This window comes from Brassica napus, chromosome A6 (genome assembly GCF_020379485.1).
Source record: "Brassica napus cultivar Da-Ae chromosome A6, Da-Ae, whole genome shotgun sequence".
Lineage (NCBI taxonomy): Eukaryota > Viridiplantae > Streptophyta > Magnoliopsida > Brassicales > Brassicaceae > Brassica > Brassica napus.
Window position 1 is genome coordinate 7,255,532 of NC_063439.1, and position 20,527 is coordinate 7,276,058.

Consider the following 20,527-nt stretch of genomic DNA (forward strand, 5'->3'; position numbering starts at 1 on the left):
TGGCAAACTCTCACGATGACCTACGCAAAACCAAGCAGGGCGCATATGAAGCAGATCCGCCAACAAATCCAGAACTGGAAGAAAGGAAGTAAGCCCATCAATGAATACTTTCAAGGACTTACCACACGGTTTGATGAACTCGCCTTGCTTGGCAATGCATTGGATCATGAAGATCAAATTGAGTTTATTCTCGATGGTCTTCCTGAAGAGTACAAGACCATTGCTGATCAGATCGATGGCCGTGAAAATCCTCCTACCTTACCTGAGATTCACGAGAAGCTTCTTAATCAAGAGGCTAAACTCCAGAGCACCACTCTTCCGGCTTCACCAACACCTGTTACAGCCAACTTCACCAATCACCGAGGCGCTCAAAACCAAAACCGTGGCAACTACAACAACAACAACTCGCGTCGTGGTGGCTATCGCGGACAGCAAACCTGGCAGCAACAACAAATGATTACCTCACCCCAGCAGAACAGCTCACGACCCAATGGCGGTTATCAGGGAAAGTGTCAAATCTGCAGCGTCTTTGGCCACAGTGCGCGACGGTGTCCTCAACTTCATGGTGGCGCCTCCAACTCGCAGAACAACCTCTCTTGGCAACCTCGAGCTAATGCGGCCCAAGCACACGCTGCACTCTACAACCCAAACGCTTGGCTCTTGGATAGTGGTGCGACACACCACCTTACTTCAGACTTGAACAACCTTGCTCTGCATCAACCATACGCTAGAGGTGATGAAGTTGCAATCGCCGATGGTACAGGTTTGAAAATCACTCACATTGGTTCTGCCTCTCTTCCTGCAGCTTCTAAAACACTTAAGCTTCAAGATATCTTATGTGTTCCCAGTGTAAACAAGAACCTGATATCAGTTTATCGTCTCTGCAATGCTAATCAAGTTTCTGTGGAATTCTTTCCTGCCTCTTTTCAGGTGAAGGATCTCAGCACGGGGGTCCAGTTGCTTCAAGGTCGCACGAAGGATGATTTGTATGAGTGGCCAGTGTCCCTAACCCAGCCTAAAGCATCATATGTCTCCTATCCCGATACCAAAACCAGTTTTGCTCAATGGCACCAGAGACTTGGCCACCCATCCTCCTCTATTTTAAAAGCTGTTGTTTCCCATTTTTCTCTTCCATGTTTCAAAAACTCTACTTTTGTTTCTCCTTGCAACGATTGTTTGCTTAATAAAACTCAGCAACTACCTTTTCATCAAAGTACAATTGCCTCAACCCATCCTCTTGAATACATCTTTACAGATGTTTGGCAATCTCCTATCTTATCTCCTCAAAACTATCGCTACTACCTTGTCCTAGTTGATCACTTCACTAGGTACACCTGGCTGTTTCCTCTCACTAAAAAGTCTGATGTTAAGACCATCTTTGAAACCTTCAAACCCATTGCAGAAACAAAGTTCAAACACAAAATCTCCACCCTATATTCTGACAATGGCGGAGAGTTCCTCTCTCTACGTCCATTCCTTGCTCAACACGGCATCTCCCACCTTACTACCCCACCCCATACTCCACAACACAATGGCCTCTCTGAACGCAAACATCGCCATATTGTTGAGACAGGTCTCTCTCTCCTCTCAGCCGCAAAGATGCCCCTTACATACTGGCCTTTTGCCTTCGCAACAGCTATCTTTTTGATCAACCGCCTTCCCACACCCGTCCTCTCCAATATCTCCCCTTTTCAAAAACTTTTCAACACACCCCCAAACTATCAAAAGCTCCGCACTTTCGGCTGTCTTTGCTTCCCTTGGCTCCGTCCATATGCCTCAAATAAACTCCAAGACCGATCCTTACCATGTATCTTTGTTGGTTACTCTCTCACTCAGAGTGCTTATCAATGGCTTGAGCCCATTTCTGGTCGCCTATACATCTCTCGCCATGTTCGTTTCAATGAAACTGAATATCCTTACCCAACCATGACCAAACCAGCTACAAAAGACCATTCTGAACAGCCTGTAGTTCCTCTGTCCCCACCCGTAACCTTTATCCCATACACACCGGCACTCGTACAAACTCCGGCTGCGACTATGAACACTGAACCCACGGGCTGCGATCCTACGCCACCAACTCCTGCGCCATCACCTCCTGCTGCATCACCGGTTCCAGCATCACCCTCCCCGACGGAAGCAACTTCTGCTCCGCTTACTGCTCCTCTGCCAGCACCTATCGCAGAACCTGCTGCAGTTCCGCAACCTGTCCAACCCCGACACTCTATGACTACACGCTCACGGAATAACATCACTAAACCAGTTGCTCGCTACAATCTTACTGCAAGTCTCCAAGAAGATCCACATTGGATTCCCTCGACTTGGCAACAAGCTATGAAACACAAGCACTGGCGTGATGCAATGTCTAGAGAATTTACCTCCACTAATGAAAACTACACATGGGATCTTGTTGAAGCCTCAGAAAAGATGAATGTGGTTGGTTGTCGTTGGGTGTTCACAATTAAGTACAACTCAGATGGTACTATTGAACGGTATAAAGCGCGCATTGTAGCCAAGGGTTATCATCAGCAGCAAGGAGTTGATTATGAGGAGACTTTCAGTCCAGTTATTAAGTCCACAACCATCAGAATTGTTCTCGGCTTGGCTATCAATAACGACTGGCCTGTCCGCCAAATAGACGTCAACACTGCGTTCTTGCAGGGTCACCTAAATGAAGAAGTCTTCATGTCGCAGCCACCTGGTTTTACGGATCAAGATCGACCTGCTCATGTCTGTCGTCTCCGCAAGGCTCTTTATGGTCTCAAACAAGCACCTCGTGCGTGGTACTCTGAACTCAAAACATATCTCCTGCAGTCTGGCTTTATGAACTCCTTAGCTGATACGTCTCTCTTTATCTCCAAGAAGAACTCGCAATTTGTCTATGTGCTTGTCTATGTAGATGATATATTGGTCACAGGAAGTGACCCGCGAGCTGTGCAAGATGTTATCGCCTCTCTAGCTCATCGGTTCTCTATCAAAGATATGGGAAACTTGAGTTATTTCCTTGGTATTGAAACAATCAGAACCCTGCAAGGTCTTCACATGAAGCAACGGAAATATATTACTGATCTCCTGGTGAAAGCCAATATGTTGAACACTAAACCTGTTCCTACTCCTCTTGCTGCTCACCCCAAGCTCACACTGAATAGCGGTACGCCACTACCTGATCCAAAAGAGTATCGCAGTGTTGTAGGAAGCCTTCAGTACCTTGCTCTTACTCATCCTGATGTGTCCTATGCTGTGAACAAGCTTTCACAATACATGCGCTGTCCCACTACGGAGCATTGGCAAGCTGCTAAGCGTGTTCTCCGTTATCTCTCGGGCACCTTGAATTATGGGATATATCTTCGTAAACAGTCTTCTCCGACGCTCCATGCTTTCTCGGACGCTGACTGGGCTGGAGACTCAGATGACTTTGTCTCCACTAATGCCTACATTATCTTCCTCGGCTCTCAACCCATTTCATGGTCGACGAAGAAGCAGAAAGGAGTTGCGCGCTCCTCGACAGAAGCAGAGTACCGTGCTGTCGCTAATACTGCTTCTGAACTTCGATGGATTGCTTCATTACTCACTGAGCTTGGCTTCCAGATCACGACAGTCCCAACAGTTTACTGTGACAACATTGACGCAACCTATCTCTGTGCTAACCCAGTCTTCCATACCCGTATGAAGCACATCGCTCTTGACTACCACTTTGTTCGTGGTCAAATACAGAGTGGTCTTCTACGAGAAACTCATGTCTCGACGCACGATCAACTCGCAGATGGTCTCACCAAACCTCTACAAAGAACTCATTTTCACTTGTCAAGGTCCAAGATTGGTGTAGCTATAACACCACCATCTTGAGGGGGCATGTTAAGTAAATAAGATTATACTAAAGGATCTCTTTGTAAATACTTATAAGTACTAGTAGCCCTACTGTATTCTTGTATAAATACTTTTCACATACTGAATAATATATTCATTCAGCCAAACCTATAAGCGCCATTGTGTATAGACCATAAAGCTACAAGCAATACCACCAATAAATCCAGAGACCTAGCAATTGTCAGAGGAAGACTTGACATCAGTAAGCATAAAACCTCAATGTTAGGAACCAGACTCAAGATCTGTTCAGTGACTCTACAACCATCGAACAGTTTGCTCATCAGCATTCTGTAGGATGGAATCATGTGATATATCTAAGTCCTGCACCGTTAATATCAGGCAGAGAACATAAATACACAATGCCTCCATATCACATACTCTTGAATCTTGATGATAGAAAATGCATTATCAGTCAGGTAAAGTCCAGCTTGATCAGTCAAATCCATATCTTCTCAAAACTCCAGAAGAAAAGCTTGTAGGATTCGTGAGTGTCAGATAGATATTCATGTTCATGTTTTCTGATGACAGGATGAGTATGATGGACAGATTGTGAAATTGGACTGTGGACTCAGCTTTTTTTCTTTTTTTTTTTACTGTGGACTCAGCTTCCGTATCTAACGCGTTAAATAAATAGAAAAACCACAATTATTTAAGGGACATATAATCGTTGGAATTGTATCCTTTGATTAAACAAGAAAAATGTGAAAGGAGCAACAAGTCAAGGGAGTTAGTGAAAGCTTTTGTTTTGGAATGTAAAAGTTTTTGAGTTTGCTTGTTGTATTAGTCTAAGTCAAAAAGTATGGGCAAGATAGGGAGATTAGCACTTCTAAGTCTAGGTCAAAAAGTGAGGGAGAGAGTGGAGAAAACAGAGATTGCTATCATGTTTTCTTATATAAATATGTGTGTGTAATGTTGTGTTAAAACATCCTTGAGATCAATGTAAGAAATGTAAACAAAAAAAGAATTTTCTCTTCTCTCTCTATAGGAACAAGAACAACGACAAGTGAGAGTAAAAAGAGTAAGCTTGCGTACAAAGAAACACAAGTATAAAATCAGAGAGTGAACAAGAGAATAAAAACAGAGAGAAAAAAAGAGGCTGGCCATGAGTGAGAAAGGTTAAGCCAAGAGAAAAGTTCAACAATAATAAATGGCGTGCTGCATGGGAGAGGAAGGAATAAGTCAATGGGTTTAGACTTCTGAGCCAAGTGGGGAAGAGTGTGGGGACAATTCATTGATCACAGAAGACTTGAAAAATCAACTGAAAATCCAAAAAGAGTTTACGCAAAACTTGCGAAGCTAAAGCATTTTATAAAGGAGTCCCTAAGCTTTACACAACTCATTACTTACCACACAAAACTCAAGAAAAAAGAAGGATGATGAATCCGATCCAATCTTTTTTCTTCTTCTTTCTTTCCCTTATATGCAGCACTCTTTCTTCTCCTACGCTCCAAATGGATGCTCTTTTGGAGTTCAAAAATGAGTTCCCGTTCAGTGCACCAAACCCAAATGCTTCTTTTGATTTCTCTTTTAGTTGGTGGAATACGAGCACTAATCACTGTTCCTGGAAAGGTGTCACATGCAATGCTAATTCCGGTGCGGTGATATCACTTGTCCTTGAAGACATCGTTCTCAATGGCTCTTTGAAAGCAAACACTAGTCTGTTAAAACTCCAACATCTTCAGAACCTTACCCTTTGCAATTGCATTCTCAGAGGAGAGATTCCTTCTTCACTAGGAAACCTTTCTCATCTCATGCAGCTTGACCTTTTTAACAATGATCTGGTAGGTAAAATCCCATCTTCACTAGGAAGCCTTTCTCATCTCAAACATCTTACCCTTTCTTCCAATGATTTGGTAGGTAAAATCCCATCTTCACTAGGAAGCCTTTCTCATCTCATTCAGCTTGACCTTTCTTACAATGATTTGGTAGGTGAAATCCCATCATCACTAGGAAATCTTTCTCACCTCATAGAGCTTGACCTTAATAGTAATAGCTTGATAGGTGAAATTCCGACTTCACTAGGAAACCTAAACCAGCTAACATTTATGAGCTTTTCCTCAAACAACTTGACTGGTCACGTTCCTAGTTCATTTGCCAATTTCAATAAGCTGTCCAATTTAGATCTCTCAAGAAATCAATTCTCCGGTGGAGATTTACCTCTTATACTATCAAATTTAACCAGCTTGTCCGAACTAGACCTTTCCAGTAATCACTTCAAATCCAAGCTTCCATCCAACATGAGTCGACTCCATAACTTGAAAGTATTTGACGTGAAAAGAAATTATTTTCTCGGGAATGTCCCTACATCCCTCTTTATGATTCCAATGTTACTAGGTGTTTATTTGCGTGGAAACCAATTCGAAGGACCCTTAGAGTTTGGGAATACATCCGCATCTTCTAGGTTAGTCAGCCTAGACCTCAGTTCTAACAACTTCCACGAACCAATTCCAGAAGATATATTTAGATTTCTCAAACTCGAAACTTTAGATCTTAGCAATAACAGTTTCACTGGGGCAATCTCTAGATCTATGTCCAAATTAGTCTCCCTCAGGTTTCTAGATCTATCCTACAATAAGATGGAAGGTCAAGTACCGAGTTTCTTGTGGAGCCTAGACACCTTGACGCTTTCTCATAATTATTTCAGTAGCCTCGAGGAAGTTGTCGTCAATGGAAGTCACTCTGATCTTAGTTCAAATTCACTTCAAGTATTGGTTTTCAAAGTTGATCTTGGTTCAAATTCACTCCAAGGATCATTTCCCCTATGGATCTGTAAGTCAACATTACTCTTATTATTAGATCTGTCAAACAACCATCTCTCTGGTTCCATTCCTTCATGTTTGATGAATTCCACTGTTAATATACTTCTAAGAAACAACAATTTGAGCGGATTCCTCCCAGATATCTTTGCCAATGCCACCGACGTACTATACTTAGATGTTAGCCGTAACCAGTTAATGGGGAAGCTTCCAAAATCACTGATCAACTGCAAGTATATGCATTATCTGAATCTGAAAGGAAACAAGTTCAATGACACGTTTCCATACTGGTTGGGATCTTTGGTATCACTACGTGTTCTGATTCTCGGATCAAATGCCTTTTATGGTCCAGTCTCTTCACATGTTGGGTTTCCAAGTCTGAAAATCATTGACATATCGCATAATAGCTTCAATGGAACATTGCCACAAGATTATTTTGTGAACTGGCTTGAAATGTCAACAGTGTGGGTAGATTACGAAGGTATTCGAGGTTCGTTATACATGGGGGCAATCAATCATACGGATTCGATGGATATGATGTATAAAGGTGTAGACACAGAGTTTCCACTGATCTTTCTTGGGTTCAAAGCCATCGATTTTTCTGGAAACAAATTCACTGGACGAATCCCTAAATCAGTTGGCTTGTTGAAGGATTTGCGTCATGTCAACTTTTCAAGAAATGCATTTACCGGCAGTATCCCATCATCCTTGGCAAAACTAACAAACCTCGAGGCACTAGACCTCTCTCACAATAAGCTTTCCGGTAATATTCCTCGTGATCTTGCCAGACTCTCCTTCATGTCATACATGGACTTCTCCCACAACCTTCTCCAAGGTCCAGTTCCACGAAGCACTCAGTTTCAAAGCCAAAATTGTTCTTCGTTCGAAGACAACCTTGGACTCTACGGTCTCGAGACAATCTGTGGACCGATCCATGGTCCTCATCCTACACCGGGAGATTCACATCAATCCGAAGAATTTTCATCCGAAGAGTCAGAAGAAGTGTTGAGCTGGATAGCAGCTGCAATAGCCTTCGGACCTGGGGTGTTCTGTGGATTGGTGATCGGATATATCTTCTTCACTTCACAAAAGCACATATGGTTCATGGAGAAGTTCGGTCGAAACTATCCCCGTGGCATCATCACTGTTGGCTAAGCCCATCTCTCTCAACCTTGTTTCTTTGAGTGTCTTGCAAGTCTGTACTTCCACTAATTGGTTCGTCAAAGTGTTGTGTTTGTAATTTTGGTTCAGTTAAACATTGTTGGGTGTTTTTGTTGTAATGGTAAAATTTGCAGTTGTATTGATTGACTTTTACTTGTCTGTGAAGTTGGGAGATTTTTAGCATGTTCTTTTACTGAAAGCCGCGACCAACTCGAGAAATTTGTTCGTAATTTTCTTCTGCACTGGTCGCTGGTGACTGAAAATAGAGAAGCAAAGGAAGCTGGTTTGGCTGCAATGGAGAAACCGAACCAGAAACAAGCGGCTGACTCGTTCTCCAGCGAGGATTTGATCTTTCCGCCGGTGAAGAAGTCAGAGGTAGCTCGAGCTGTATAAGTGAGGAGAAGAAAGGATTTGTCTTTGAAGCTGATTTTGCTAAAGACAAAGGAGCTAGACATTCAATGGAAGATGTTTCGGTGGTTCTGCCCGACGCTTCGTTGGATTTCCCTGGGATACTAAGGTAAAAAAAGAAGATACTTTCGTATAAATATAGTTTGGTAATTAAGAACACATCAAGCTGGTTATATAAGAAAATCCTTGTCTTGTGTTGCAAAGTTAAATGCTTTATTTTTCAAAATGAAAAACGATGTTCTTTTCTATTGATGTTATTTGTAATGTAGGTGTGGTCATTTTGCGATTTATGATTGGCATAGTGGTCGTTTAGCTGCTGAGTTTGCTAAGCACCTTCACCTTAACGTTCTATCAGCTGGCTTACCACGTGAGTTGGTCTGTTTTACTTGGTTCATGGATTATTATTAGTGTCTTTTTTTTTTGCAAAGCAATACTGTTTTGGTTTAACTCTCAGTAGGTTTCACATTCTTTCTCGTTCTTTTCTTGATCCAAATATTCGATTGCTGCTTCAGCTGGACGTCAAAGTTGCAAAGAAAGCCATACTTGATGGTATATAACTTCAGTCTATACGTCTTTTTCCAGCTATCTAATCATCTCATTGTGGCTATTAGCATCCATTGATTCTGAACTGTTAACACAACTTTGTTACCAGGTTTCCGGAAAACCGATGAGTTGCTCCTCTAAGAAAGTGTTTCAGGTAGTTTTCTCTACGCGAATGTCTGAGCTTTTCTCTTGGATGTTGGTTGCTTTGCTAATATCTCCTCCATATAATCGATATGAGTTTATTCAAATTTCTTCTTACCCCTAAGTCCCTGACCTTTGTGGATGGTGCAGGAGGATGGCAAGATGGCGCCACAGCAGTGTGTGTCTGGATTGTTGATCAAAAGGTGTAACCACTTGATGACAATCATATGGTCGTTCCTCCTTTTGAATGCGATATATTGACTCTATTTCTAAATGGACTTCACAAAGTTACTCGACCTTTCTCCAGTATCCACACCTTTTAAACTCTCCTGCATTTTTAGGTTTTTATTGCCAACATTGGTGATGCTAAGACTGTTTTTGCACGATCCTCTACTACCAACGAATCAGGGAATCATACAGAAGCATGTACTCCACTCAAAGCAATTGTTTTAACCAGAGAGCATAAAGCAATTTATCCACAGGAGCGTTCTCGCATTCAAAAGGTTTTTCTCTATGATGAGCAAGACAAGTGATATCTATAGTAAATCGAGTACCACATGCTCTGTTAGTAACTTGGTCTGAGTTTCGCAGCAGGCGGTGTTGTAACCTCAAATGGACGAATACAAGGGCGTCTTGAGGTTTCTAGAGCTTTTGGTGATCGTCAATTACTCTTCCGGTTTGTAATTAAGGGGAAAGAACCTAAATCGCCTGCTTACACCAGCAGCAGTAAAAAGACAACCTAACATGTTGTGGTCTCACCAGAGAGTGAAACTGGAGGAATGTAAGAGGAAGAGGAAAGAACATTACTATTGGAACTCAAGGTAATGTTTCCCTGCGATGAAGGAAAACGAATACGTAAGCATTGAAAACACAAAATACCAAAGAAGTATATCAAGTACTCTGACTGAGAGTATAATAAGGTCCAAAGAGATGAAGCTTGGACTAAGTTTAATTATATCCATTATGAGTTAAGATTATTGAACCTGTAGAAACGGTCTTCAAAACTGCAGTCTGCTGCACCATATTGATTTGCATAAAACAAATGTTCTAGTGTTCTATACCAAGCAAACACCTATGTATCATCAAATATATGAAGATAATGAAACAAGTAGAAACAATGCGAAATAAGGTGCATTGAACATTTGTTGTAATCATGGGTATTCAATGTAATTTGAGCTGAGACTGTTTAATACATGTCTCATTTTGGATCATCGTTAGGCCATATCAGAAAATCCATTATAAGCGACGACGAGAAATTCCATCATTTCAAAAAAAAAAAAAAATTCCATCATTTCCGAGATCAGCATACAACAAGAGATGTCAAAAGAGTTTCCAAGTGAATTTTCATCATTTCAGAGATCAGTATACAAACAATATATTTCTTCTTTCACAATACATTTCTCTATATCACCAGACCAGTCCTAGTTATATTATATCAGGAAGAGAACACAAATACTCAATGCCTCCGTTTCACATACTCTTGATGATAGGTAAAGTCCAGATTGATCAGTCAAATCCATATCTTCTCAAAACTCCAGAAAAAGCTTGTAGGATGGTGAGTTTCAGGTTGATATTAATGTTCATGTTTTCTGATGACAAGATGAGTATGATAGAGAGAAAAGGGTCAGGTTGTGAAAAGACCACCACAATAATTTAAGTGGAACCTTAAAATAATAATGGCGTGCCGCAAAGGAGAGGAAGGAATGAGTCAATGGTGTAGACTTTTGAGCCAGGTGGTGGAGTGACCACAGAAGACTTGACCAATCAACTGAAAATCAGACAAGAGTTGACGCAAGACTCGCGAAGCCAAGGATCTATAAAGGATCCCCATAAGCATTACACAAATTATTACTTACCAAACAAACATAAGAAAAAAAAAAGAAGTATGATGATTCCGAGCCAATCTTTTTTCTTCATCTTCTCTCTTTCCCTTATATTCAACACTCTTGCGTCTCCTACTCTCGAAAGGAATGCTCTTTTGGAGTTCAAAAATGAGTTCCCGATGAGTGCACCAGACCCAGAGGATCCTTTTGCTTCCTGTTTTAGTTCGTGGAACACAAGCAGTGATCACTGTTCCTGGAAAGGTGTCACATGCGATGTTAATTCCGGTGAGGTGATATCACTCTTCCTTGAGGACATCTTTCTCAATGGCTCTTTGAAAGCAAACACTAGTCTCTTAAAACTCCACCATCTTCAGCACCTAACCCTTATCAACTGCCATCTCAGAGGAGAGATTTCTTCTTCTCTAGGAAACCTTTCTCATCTCATGCAGCTTGACCTCTCTTATAACGAGCTGGGAGGTGAAATCCCATCTTCAATGGGAAACCTTTCTCATCTCAGTCATCTTTACCTTTCTAGCAACTACTTGGAAGGTGAAATTCCATCTTCAATAGGAAATATTTCTCCCCTTATAGAGCTTGACCTTTATGGTAATCACTTGATAGGTGAAATTCCATCTTCACTAGGAAACCTGTCCCATCTCACGACTCTTATTCTTGCTGAGAATCACTTGATAGGTCAGATTCCGCCTTCAATGGGCAACCTAAACCAGCTAACATTTTTGAACTTGGGCCCGAACAACTTGAGTGGTAACATTCCTAGTTCATTTGCCAATTTCAACAAGCTCTCCCAATTATCTCTCTCATATAATCAATTCTCCGGTGGAGGTTTACCTCATATACTGTCAAATTTAACTAGCTTGTCCTTATTAGACCTTTCCAATAATCACTTCAAATCCAAGCTTCCATCTAACATGAGTGGACTCAATAACTTGGAGATATTTTCTGTAAGTGGAAACTATTTTGGCGGGAATGTCCCTACATCCTTGTTTATGATTCCTTCACTAAAAGAGGTTTATCTGAGTGAAAACCAATTAGAGGGACCCTTAGAGATTGGGAATATATCATCGTTTTCTGAGTTACAATATCTAGACCTCGCTTCTAACAACTTCTACGGACCAATCCCTGAAGATATATCTCGATTTAGCAAACTCCAAACTTTAGATCTTAGAAATAATAGGTTCATTGGGGAAATCCCTGAATCTATGTCCAAATTAGTCTCCCTCTACTCTCTAGATCTTAGCAATAACAGCTTTATTGGGGAAATCCCTGACTCAATTTCCAAATTAGTCTCCCTCAATTCTATAGATCTCTCCTACAATAAGTTGGAAGGTCAAGTACCAAGTTTCTTGTGGAGCCTGTCTTCCTTGAAGCTTTCTCATAATTCTTTCAGTAGCCTCGAGGATTCAATGCAAGTTTTCGTCAATGGAAGTCACTCTGGTCTTGGTTCAGATTCATTCCGAGGACCAGTTCACCATGTTGATCTGGGTTCAAATTCACTTCGAGGATCATTTCCCATATGGATCTGTAATTGTACATCATTAGTCTTCTTAGATCTCTCAAACAACCATCTCTCTGGTTCCATTCCTTCATGTTTGATGGATTCCAGTGCTTCTGTTCGCCAGATAATTCTAAGAAACAACAAGTTGAGCGGATTCCTTCCAGATATCTTTAACAGTGCAACCAAGTTACGATCACTAGACGTTAGCCGTAACAAGTTATCAGGGAAGCTTCCAAGATCTTTGATCAACTGCAGCTCTATGGAATATCTGAATATGAAAGGAAACAATTTCAAGGACACGTTTCCATCTTGGTTGAGTTCTCTGGGATCATTACGTGTTCTGTTTCTCGGATCAAATGCATTTTACGGTCCAATCTCTTCACATTTTGGGTTTTCAAGTCTGCGAGTCATTGACATATCGAACAATAGCTTCAATGGAACATTACCACAAGATTATTTTGTGAACTGGCTTGAAATGTCAACGGTTTGGGTAGATAAAACCAAATGGTATGAGCATATTATAGACAAAGGCCGTCCAAGTTCGGTATACATGGGGGAACTATACAATTATACTGATTCGATGGATATGATGTATAAAGGTGTAGACACAGAGTTTCAACTGATCTTTCTTGCGTACAAAGCCATCGATTTCTCTGGAAACAAATTCACGGGACGGATCCCTAAATCAGTTGGCCTGTTGAAGGCGTTGATTCATGTCAACTTTTCAAAAAATGCATTTACATGCAGTATCCCTTCATCCTTGGCAAATATAACAAATTTAGAGGCACTAGATCTTTCTCACAATAAGCTTTCTGGTTATATACCACGTGATCTTGCCAAACTCTCATTCCTGTCATACTTGGACTTCTCCCACAACCTTCTCCAAGGGCCAGTTCCACGAAGCACTCAGTTTCAGAGTCAAAATTGTTCTTCATTCGAGGACAACCTTGGACTCTATGGTCTCGAGGAAATTTGTGGACCGATCCATGTTCCTCATCCTACATCGGGAGATTCCCAACAGTCCGAGGAATTTTCATCCGAAGAGTCAGAAGAAGTGTTGAACTGGATAGTTGCTGCAATAGCCTTCGGACCTGGTGTGTTCTGTGGATTGGTGACCGGACATTTCTTCTTCACTTCACAAAAACACAAATGGTTGATGGAGAATTTCAGTCGAAACCATCCTGGTGGGATCAGAACTGTTCGTTAAGCCCATCTCTCTCAACTTTGTTTCTTTAAATGTCTTGTAAGTCTGTACTTTCAATAACTGGTTCGTCAAAGTGTTGTGTTTGTACTTTTCAGTTTGAATTTCGTTCTATTAAATATTGTTGGTGTTGTTGTTGTTGTTATGGTAACGTCATTTGATAGAATTGGTATTTTATTTCTAGACAGCATATATACTTGTCTGTGAAATTGGACGACTTTTTCAGGACATAAACGAGAACACATCTTTTATATATATTAAGAGCTTGATTGGTTTTCCCGCTACCACCCGCAAACGCAGCTTTTGCGGTTGGTAGCGGTTGACAGCGTTTCGAAACAATCATACAAACCGCTATAAATCGCTTCAAACCGCTCCGAACCTCTTAAATTCAAAAGCTGGTTCCAGCTAGCGTTTGCGGTTGCGGGCGGTTGCGGGAGGATAATTTTTTTTTCTTTTTTTTTAAAAACCATATAAATACAAAAATAAAAATATTCAATAAATTTTTTAAAATGAAATTATAAAAATACTAAAATATATCTATGATATTTTAATTAATATTATAAAATTTTAAAATAAAAATATTTTCTATAATTTTAAAAATTTAAAACTATAACTTTGAAAATATAATTTATATATTTATTATAATATTATGATTTTTGATATTTTTATAATTATATAAAATGTAAATATTGTTAATTTATTATTTAACCGCTGCTGTATCTAGTAGTTAACCAGTCATAAGTATCCCGCAAACGCACCAATTTTTAACCGCAGAACCAGTCGTACAAATCTCTTAAAACCGCTAAAAACCGCAACCATCCGCATCCGCAAACGCCCGCAACCGCAACCGTAACCGCTGCGTTTGAACCAGTCAGGTCCTAAGAGAAGTCTTACAACATTTAAAGTAGTCATGTGTCATCACCATTAACCGTAATTATTATTAGAATTTTTAGAGAAATAAGTTGGTCCATCTAAATATATAATAATTTTTTTTATTAAACTAACCATAAATTAATTATTAATGTTCTCAATTCTTTTCTTAAATAAAAATTACAGAATTGTCTAATTTGACTAAAGTATATATCAAAATTAATGATATTGAATAATAAAGATTTGATACAAATTAGTGTATTCTCTATCATTTTTGTTTAATTTTAAGTTATCAAAATAAATTAAACAATCATATTAACCATATAATAAAATTTTTGATTTTTCCGTATATGTTATATTTTAAACTTTTTAAAAAGTCTCACATTAAAATTTTTATGATCCATTATTTAATTTTTTTATAACAAAATACAAATTATTAAAAATCATGTAAGTATAAATTCTCTTATATATATTAAAATCTTCTAACTAAACTATATGCCATAGAAAATACATAAATATCTTAATTTTAAAATTTGCTTTGAACAATTTTTTTGATAAAATCTTTGAACAAATACTGACAACTTAATATTTAAATTTAAAATTTGCATTGAAATTTTTATAGAAATTATAAATTACTAAAATTTTCAAAAACATTGCATAATAAAAATTTGTTATTAACGATTTAATTTTTTTGTTATAAAAAGATACAAATAAGTACAATGCATCATTAAAAAATTTATTAATATTAAAATATACTATTTATCTATGTATATATTATGTAAATTTAATTATATAAAATAGAAAATAAAAAAGTGATCGTTTGGATTAATAAAATTTATTTATGTATTTACACCAATTTAGTAGTTACTGATTTTTTTTTATTATCCAATAAATATATATTTATTTTATAATATATAAAAGAATATATAATACGTAAAATAATTTATATACATGATGTTCATCCCGTGCAAAGCGCCGATTTTAATCTAGTTACATAGATATTATCCATACGAGTTTTACATCGAACTAAAAGTATACAGGACATGCTTTTAATTAACATCAAAGAAAAACATAATATAAAATCTTATTTTACATAAACTAAGAAGAACCCTTCAACGTGTTATTACTTGGATAAACTCTGAGATTCTTGCCAGTCTAGGCAAACATCGTTATTACTTGCCGTTGGTTTTGCCTAGAGACGTGAAGTTTAACATTCGAGAAAAACAGACAACAAAGAGCACACAAACATTGTCAAATCTGACAAACAAAGTCAAATAAAGTAGACAAACACAAACAACTTACTTGATTATCGGCTTTCGCTGTTGCACTGAAGCTCTGTGCCTCACCTCGGGATGTAGGCATGTAGCATTGGAAGAACCTTTAAGAAAAAAAAATCAGACACGAATAAGATCGAGAGACCAGTTTGAGTATCATCGAAAATGATCATAAAACAGAACCTCGAGTTCTTCCAGTGCTCCACTAGATAATAGTGAACCATTTGGAGGTATGCACTAGCCGCCGAGGTTGCGTCTTTTTTTCTTAAATATGCTCAATCGCTTGATTTCCAAAATCAAAATTGTCTTCGAGCTCCTCTGTTTCTTGACTAGGAGCTTGAGGAGTATCTTCTCTATTGGGTGACTCTCTGGTGTATCCTTACAGAGAAAACCACCATTCTCTGGTGGATCCTTACGGATGGGATCAAAATTACTATTTGTACAATAATCTTTCATAGGACTTGGGCAAATGGATCCAACAGATGGATTCGGGCTCCAGCCTTCACCATTTTCTAAAGACACTGAAACAGCAAACGGGTTTGGAGTTCCTTAACCGATCAGTGAGTGTCTCATCGTCTCCCCGTTTTCTCATTCTTCCCATCTCCTGGACTGTTAGAACCACCTGCACTTTATGTAGAAGAAACTCTGTCCTCTGAACAGCGTTTGCTGTCCCATGTCCACTAAGAAACACAAAGCTCGGGGTACTTGTTCGATTTATATGGCTGACACTAATCTCCATCCCAGGAACCCACCACATGTAACCGTTAACAGTGTGTTTAAACTGCTCGATGTTTCTTCTGATGTCGAATTACTCGCCTTCTGCTGCTGGAACTCCTTGTTTACGTTGCAGACCCATGAAGTAAGAGCAATGGAGTGGTCGGGATGCCTCTTGTAAATCATATACATTAGGGTGGCATTGTAGCATGTCATAAGTATTAACATCAGGCAGCGAACACAAATACATAATGCCTCCGTATCACATGCTCTTACTGATAGAAAATGCAGTATCTGCCAGTCAGGTAAAGTCCAGATTGATCAGTCAATCCATATCTGATCTCAGAACTCTAGAGAAAGCTTGTAATATCGTGAGTTTCAAATGGAGAGAAATTAGTCTGTGGGCTCAGCTTCCATATCCAATGCGTCAAATATTGACTATTGAAGAAGAATGTTATTGTCATGTCTATAAAAAAACCACAATAATTTAAGTGGCTTAAAATAATTGCGTGCCGCAAATGAGAGGAAGGAATGAGTCAACGTTTTAGACTTATGAGCCAAGTGGGGGAGAGTGTGGGGATCACAGAAGAGTTGACAAATCAACTAAAAAATCCAACAAGAGAGATGACGCAAGACTTGAGAAGCCAAAGCTCTTTAAATGAGCCTCATAAGCCTTACACAACTCATTACTTACCACCCAAACTTCAGAAACAAAAAAAAAACAGAAGGATGATGATCCCGAACCAATCTTTTTTCTTCATCTTCTTTCTTTCCATTATATTCAACACTCTTGCTTCTCCAACGCACCAAAGGGATGCTCTTTTGGAGTTCAAAAATGAGTTTCCGTTCAATGCATCAGACCCACGTGCTCCTTCTGAAGCCCCTTTAAGTTCGTGGAACACAAGCAGTGATCACTGTTCCTGGGAAGGTGTCACATGCAACGCTCATTCCAGTGAGGTGATATCACTCTTCCTTGAGTACACCTATCTTAATGGCTGTAGGAGATGGATTACATCCCTCCACAAGGCCCATCATATAACAGGCCCTAGCCCGACAAGGTCGATCGAGCTTAGTCGGCTTAGCGGCTAGAAACGTCAGCTCGACCCTAGAGTACTTTAAGCCGGTCAGCTGAGCCGATCAGCTATACTCGGCTCGGACGAAATAGTATCGAGGCCCACATACTCGGCCTTTGGGCGACAAGGCCCAAAGGATAGGCGCGATTAGGGCATCACGCACAAGGGTACTATAAGAGAGGAGGAGGAGGCAACGAGAAGAGGACTTTTGGAACAAATCACATACTAAGCGGCTAGATTTAGGGTTTCCTAATCATCTCTTTGATCTTGTCGTTTAAACCTCTGATCTTGTCTCCTATCTTTGATCAGTCTTGTAACCCATTGTGTTGATTCTAATAAAACGTCTTTAGTCACCCCATTTTCTAAGTTCTTCATTCTAATCAACCGAATCCTGTACAAACAATTGGCGCCCACCGTGGGGCTGACTAAAGCAACGTTCTAGATCTACATGGCTCAAGACGACGCCGCCTTCGGCGCCCCAGGCGAGGAACCGACGCCTACGCCTGCGGCCGCGCCGCCCATCACCTCAGAATTCATGAGCTCCGTCATGGCTCGACTCGCCCGCCAAGACGAAGTCCAAAAGACAACCAACGACCAACTCGCTGCGTTGGTCGCGGCGCTCACAGCCCCTGAGGGACAAACTAGCCGTCCCCAGCTGACACGCCGCCGCCTCTTCAACACAAATCCTACGGCAGCCGGAGTCGACCATATCTCTGACGACTCGGAGCCTAACGAAGCCTTTCTCGCAGACGCTCCCCCAGCAGGCTCAGATCTCACGACAATACGCGAGCTCGCCGAGCTCAAACTCAGCCTTCAACAAATGGGAGAGAAGATCCACCATGTAACCAGCGCAGCTCCGCAAATAGAGAGCGTACTCGCCGCAACCTCGCGCACTCCTTTTACTCGCGCGCTAACTAGCGTCCAACTCGGAAAGATAGAAAAGCTGCGCCTACCTGAGTACAAGCCCGGCGGAGACCCGGTAGAACATATGACCGCTTTTAACATCGCGATGGCGCGAGCTCGTCTCCCCGACGACGAAAGGGACGCAGGTTACTGCCAGCTGTTCGTCGAGACTCTTCACGAGCAAGCCCTGACTTGGTTCTCCCAGTTGGAGGAGAACTCAATCGGATGTTTCCGCGACCTATCAGCAGCTTTTCTCAAGACATACATCATGTTCACAAAGCGCAGCGCCACCGCGTCCAGCCTATGGAACCTCAATCAGAAAAAGGATCAGAGCTTGCGCGACTACATGGAGAAATTCAAAGCCGTAGTGTCAAAGATTGAGATCCCAGACGGAATCGCTATCGATGCATTGCGCAACACCTTGTGGGTCCACTCCAAGTTCCGAGAAGACCTGTACCAGAATCCAACCAAGTCGCTCCAAGACGCTATCGCACGCTCCGATAACTTCATCCGAATGGAGGAGGACACCAACGCAATCCTCAGCAAGATGAGCGCACCCAAGGCTCCAGCGGCTAAGAACGCAAATGCGCGACAAGAACCGCGCCAGCACGCTCCAAACGACAAAAACGGTCCCAAGGATGGTTACATGTATGTCGTGAACGAGAATAACACACCAATCTCCACTCTCGTAGTTCGCGGGGAGGGGTGGAACAAGTGGGTAAGAGAACTCGAGTCATCCGACAAAAAAGTCGATTCTGTTTGCACCACCCAACCCGCAGCTGGAGTCGGATCAGCAGCAGGACCTTCCCGGACCGTCGACCTCACCAAGCATTGCAAGTATCACGACGTCAAAGGACACGATACCTCAGAATGCAAATCTCTCTACGCGCACTACCTCTCGTCCCTTGCAAGCGGCGAGTTTAAGTTTGAGCCATTGAAAGCCAAACCAAAGAACGGTAAGAGCTGGAGTAAGAACAAAGAACGAAGGTCCCAGCGCAAAGCCACTGGCAGAGGTCGACAAAACGACGCTCCGCAACGAGACGACGAGGAAGAAATCCCACGGGATAACGGCGGGGGAGACTCCTCAGCCGACGAAGAGCATCCGGCTAATCGCAGGCGCATTGAGGTTATACTCTCTCAGCAGTCCTTGTCGTCCGACGAAGACAACGACGATTCGCCTGTACCCGGAGACCTGAGAGACAGCCTTAAACGGCGCCTCGCGCCGGAAAACGTAAGCGATACCACACGCAGAGATCTCCGGACGACGCTCGATGCACGGAAGTCTCGGCGCATCTCGACAAACGATGGCAACAACAACGAAGGGCCAATTGGCGACCTCCGAGACAAACTCAATGCCGGAGTAAGCGACCTCCGCGTGAAGCTTAACAAGTCAAAACCCACAGACTTACGACGACAGTTGGAGCGAGCTAAAGGTCAACCTCAACTCCCACCTCCTGATACTAGCGTACCAAAAGACCTCCGCGCCTTACTGAACTCCAAGCGAGTACAAACGGGGCAGTCTTTAAACGTCATCATGGGGGGTTCCCCTAGCGGCGACTCAGTCCGTTCCGTGAAAGATTATCGCCGACAAGTCGCGACGTCTCAGAAGTGGCCGAGTAAACCGTCAAGTCATCCTCCAATAACCTTCTCATCAGATGACGCTGAAGGTGTTCACGCGCCCCATAATGATCCCCTCCTCGTCGTCCTTGGAATTGGAGAGTATGATGTCACCAAGATCCTTATTGACACCGGGAGTTCCGTTGACCTCATCTTCCGAGGAACTCTGCAGAAGATGGGAGTCGACCTCGACGATATAAAAGCATCCTCCAGAACGCTAACAGGATTCAACGGGTCATCCGAAACCATATTGGGAACGATCCGTCTCCCGGTGCGCGCATGCGGCGTTACTCGAACGGTCAAATTCGCCGTCGTTAGCACAAAAGCTCCGTATCACGCTATACTCGGTACTCCTTGGTTACACTCTATGCAAGCTGTCCCTTCCACCTACCATCAATCCGTCAAGTTTCCGGGCACGGACGGGAAGATAAAAACATTGCGTGGGGACCAAAAGGCCGCTAGGGATCTCCTAGTCGCCACGGTCAAACTCCAACGAGCGTCGCTACCCGTGAACTCAGTGTCCCCTCCAACCCCAAAAGTCCACTCTCAGGAAAGCGAAGTTCTCGAGTTACCTGTCGACGACGTCGACCAGAGTCGAACCGTGAGAGTTGGAGCATACCTCTCCGATGAGATGCAGCAGTCAGTCCTGGATTTCCTCAGACA

The 20,527-nt window shown here is 41.6% G+C and overlaps 3 protein-coding genes across 3 annotated transcripts; all 3 read left to right on the forward strand.

The window, feature by feature from the left end:
- The first annotated feature begins 5,237 nt into the window (after positions 1–5,237).
- Positions 5,238–7,940, forward strand: LOC125610241 (receptor-like protein 12). The gene is made up of 2 exons (XM_048782426.1): positions 5,238–6,633; positions 6,763–7,940. Exons 1-2 carry the CDS (start codon positions 5,238–5,240, stop codon positions 7,773–7,775), a joined length of 2,409 nt encoding a protein of 802 aa, XP_048638383.1. The 3' UTR covers positions 7,776–7,940.
- Positions 7,941–8,239: 299 nt separating this feature from the next.
- Positions 8,240–9,406, forward strand: LOC125609898 (probable protein phosphatase 2C 8). The gene is made up of 4 exons (XM_048781507.1): positions 8,240–8,298; positions 8,459–8,564; positions 8,842–8,886; positions 9,215–9,406. Exons 1-4 carry the CDS (start codon positions 8,240–8,242, stop codon positions 9,404–9,406), a joined length of 402 nt encoding a protein of 133 aa, XP_048637464.1.
- Positions 9,407–10,744: 1,338 nt separating this feature from the next.
- On the forward strand, positions 10,745–13,666 carry LOC106349873 (receptor-like protein 38). The gene has a single exon (XM_022687241.2). The coding sequence runs from the start codon at positions 10,759–10,761 to the stop codon at positions 13,417–13,419; it is 2,661 nt and encodes an 886-aa protein (XP_022542962.2). The 5' UTR covers positions 10,745–10,758; the 3' UTR covers positions 13,420–13,666.
- Positions 13,667–20,527: the final 6,861 nt, after the last annotated feature.

Coding starts and splice junctions, on each gene's coding strand:
- LOC125609898 (XM_048781507.1), top strand. CDS start 8,240: ATGGAAGATGTTTCGGTGGTTCTGCCCGACGCTTCGTTGGATTTCCCT. Junction 8,299..8,458: donor GATTTCCCTGGGATACTAAG/GTAAAAAAAGAA, acceptor TTTGTAATGTAG/GTGTGGTCATTTTGCGATTT. Junction 8,565..8,841: donor CTGGCTTACCACGTGAGTTG/GTCTGTTTTACT, acceptor CTTTGTTACCAG/GTTTCCGGAAAACCGATGAG.
- LOC106349873 (XM_022687241.2), top strand. CDS start 10,759: ATGATGATTCCGAGCCAATCTTTTTTCTTCATCTTCTCTCTTTCCCTT.
- LOC125610241 (XM_048782426.1), top strand. CDS start 5,238: ATGATGAATCCGATCCAATCTTTTTTCTTCTTCTTTCTTTCCCTTATA. Junction 6,634..6,762: donor ATCATTTCCCCTATGGATCT/GTAAGTCAACAT, acceptor GATTCCTCCCAG/ATATCTTTGCCAATGCCACC.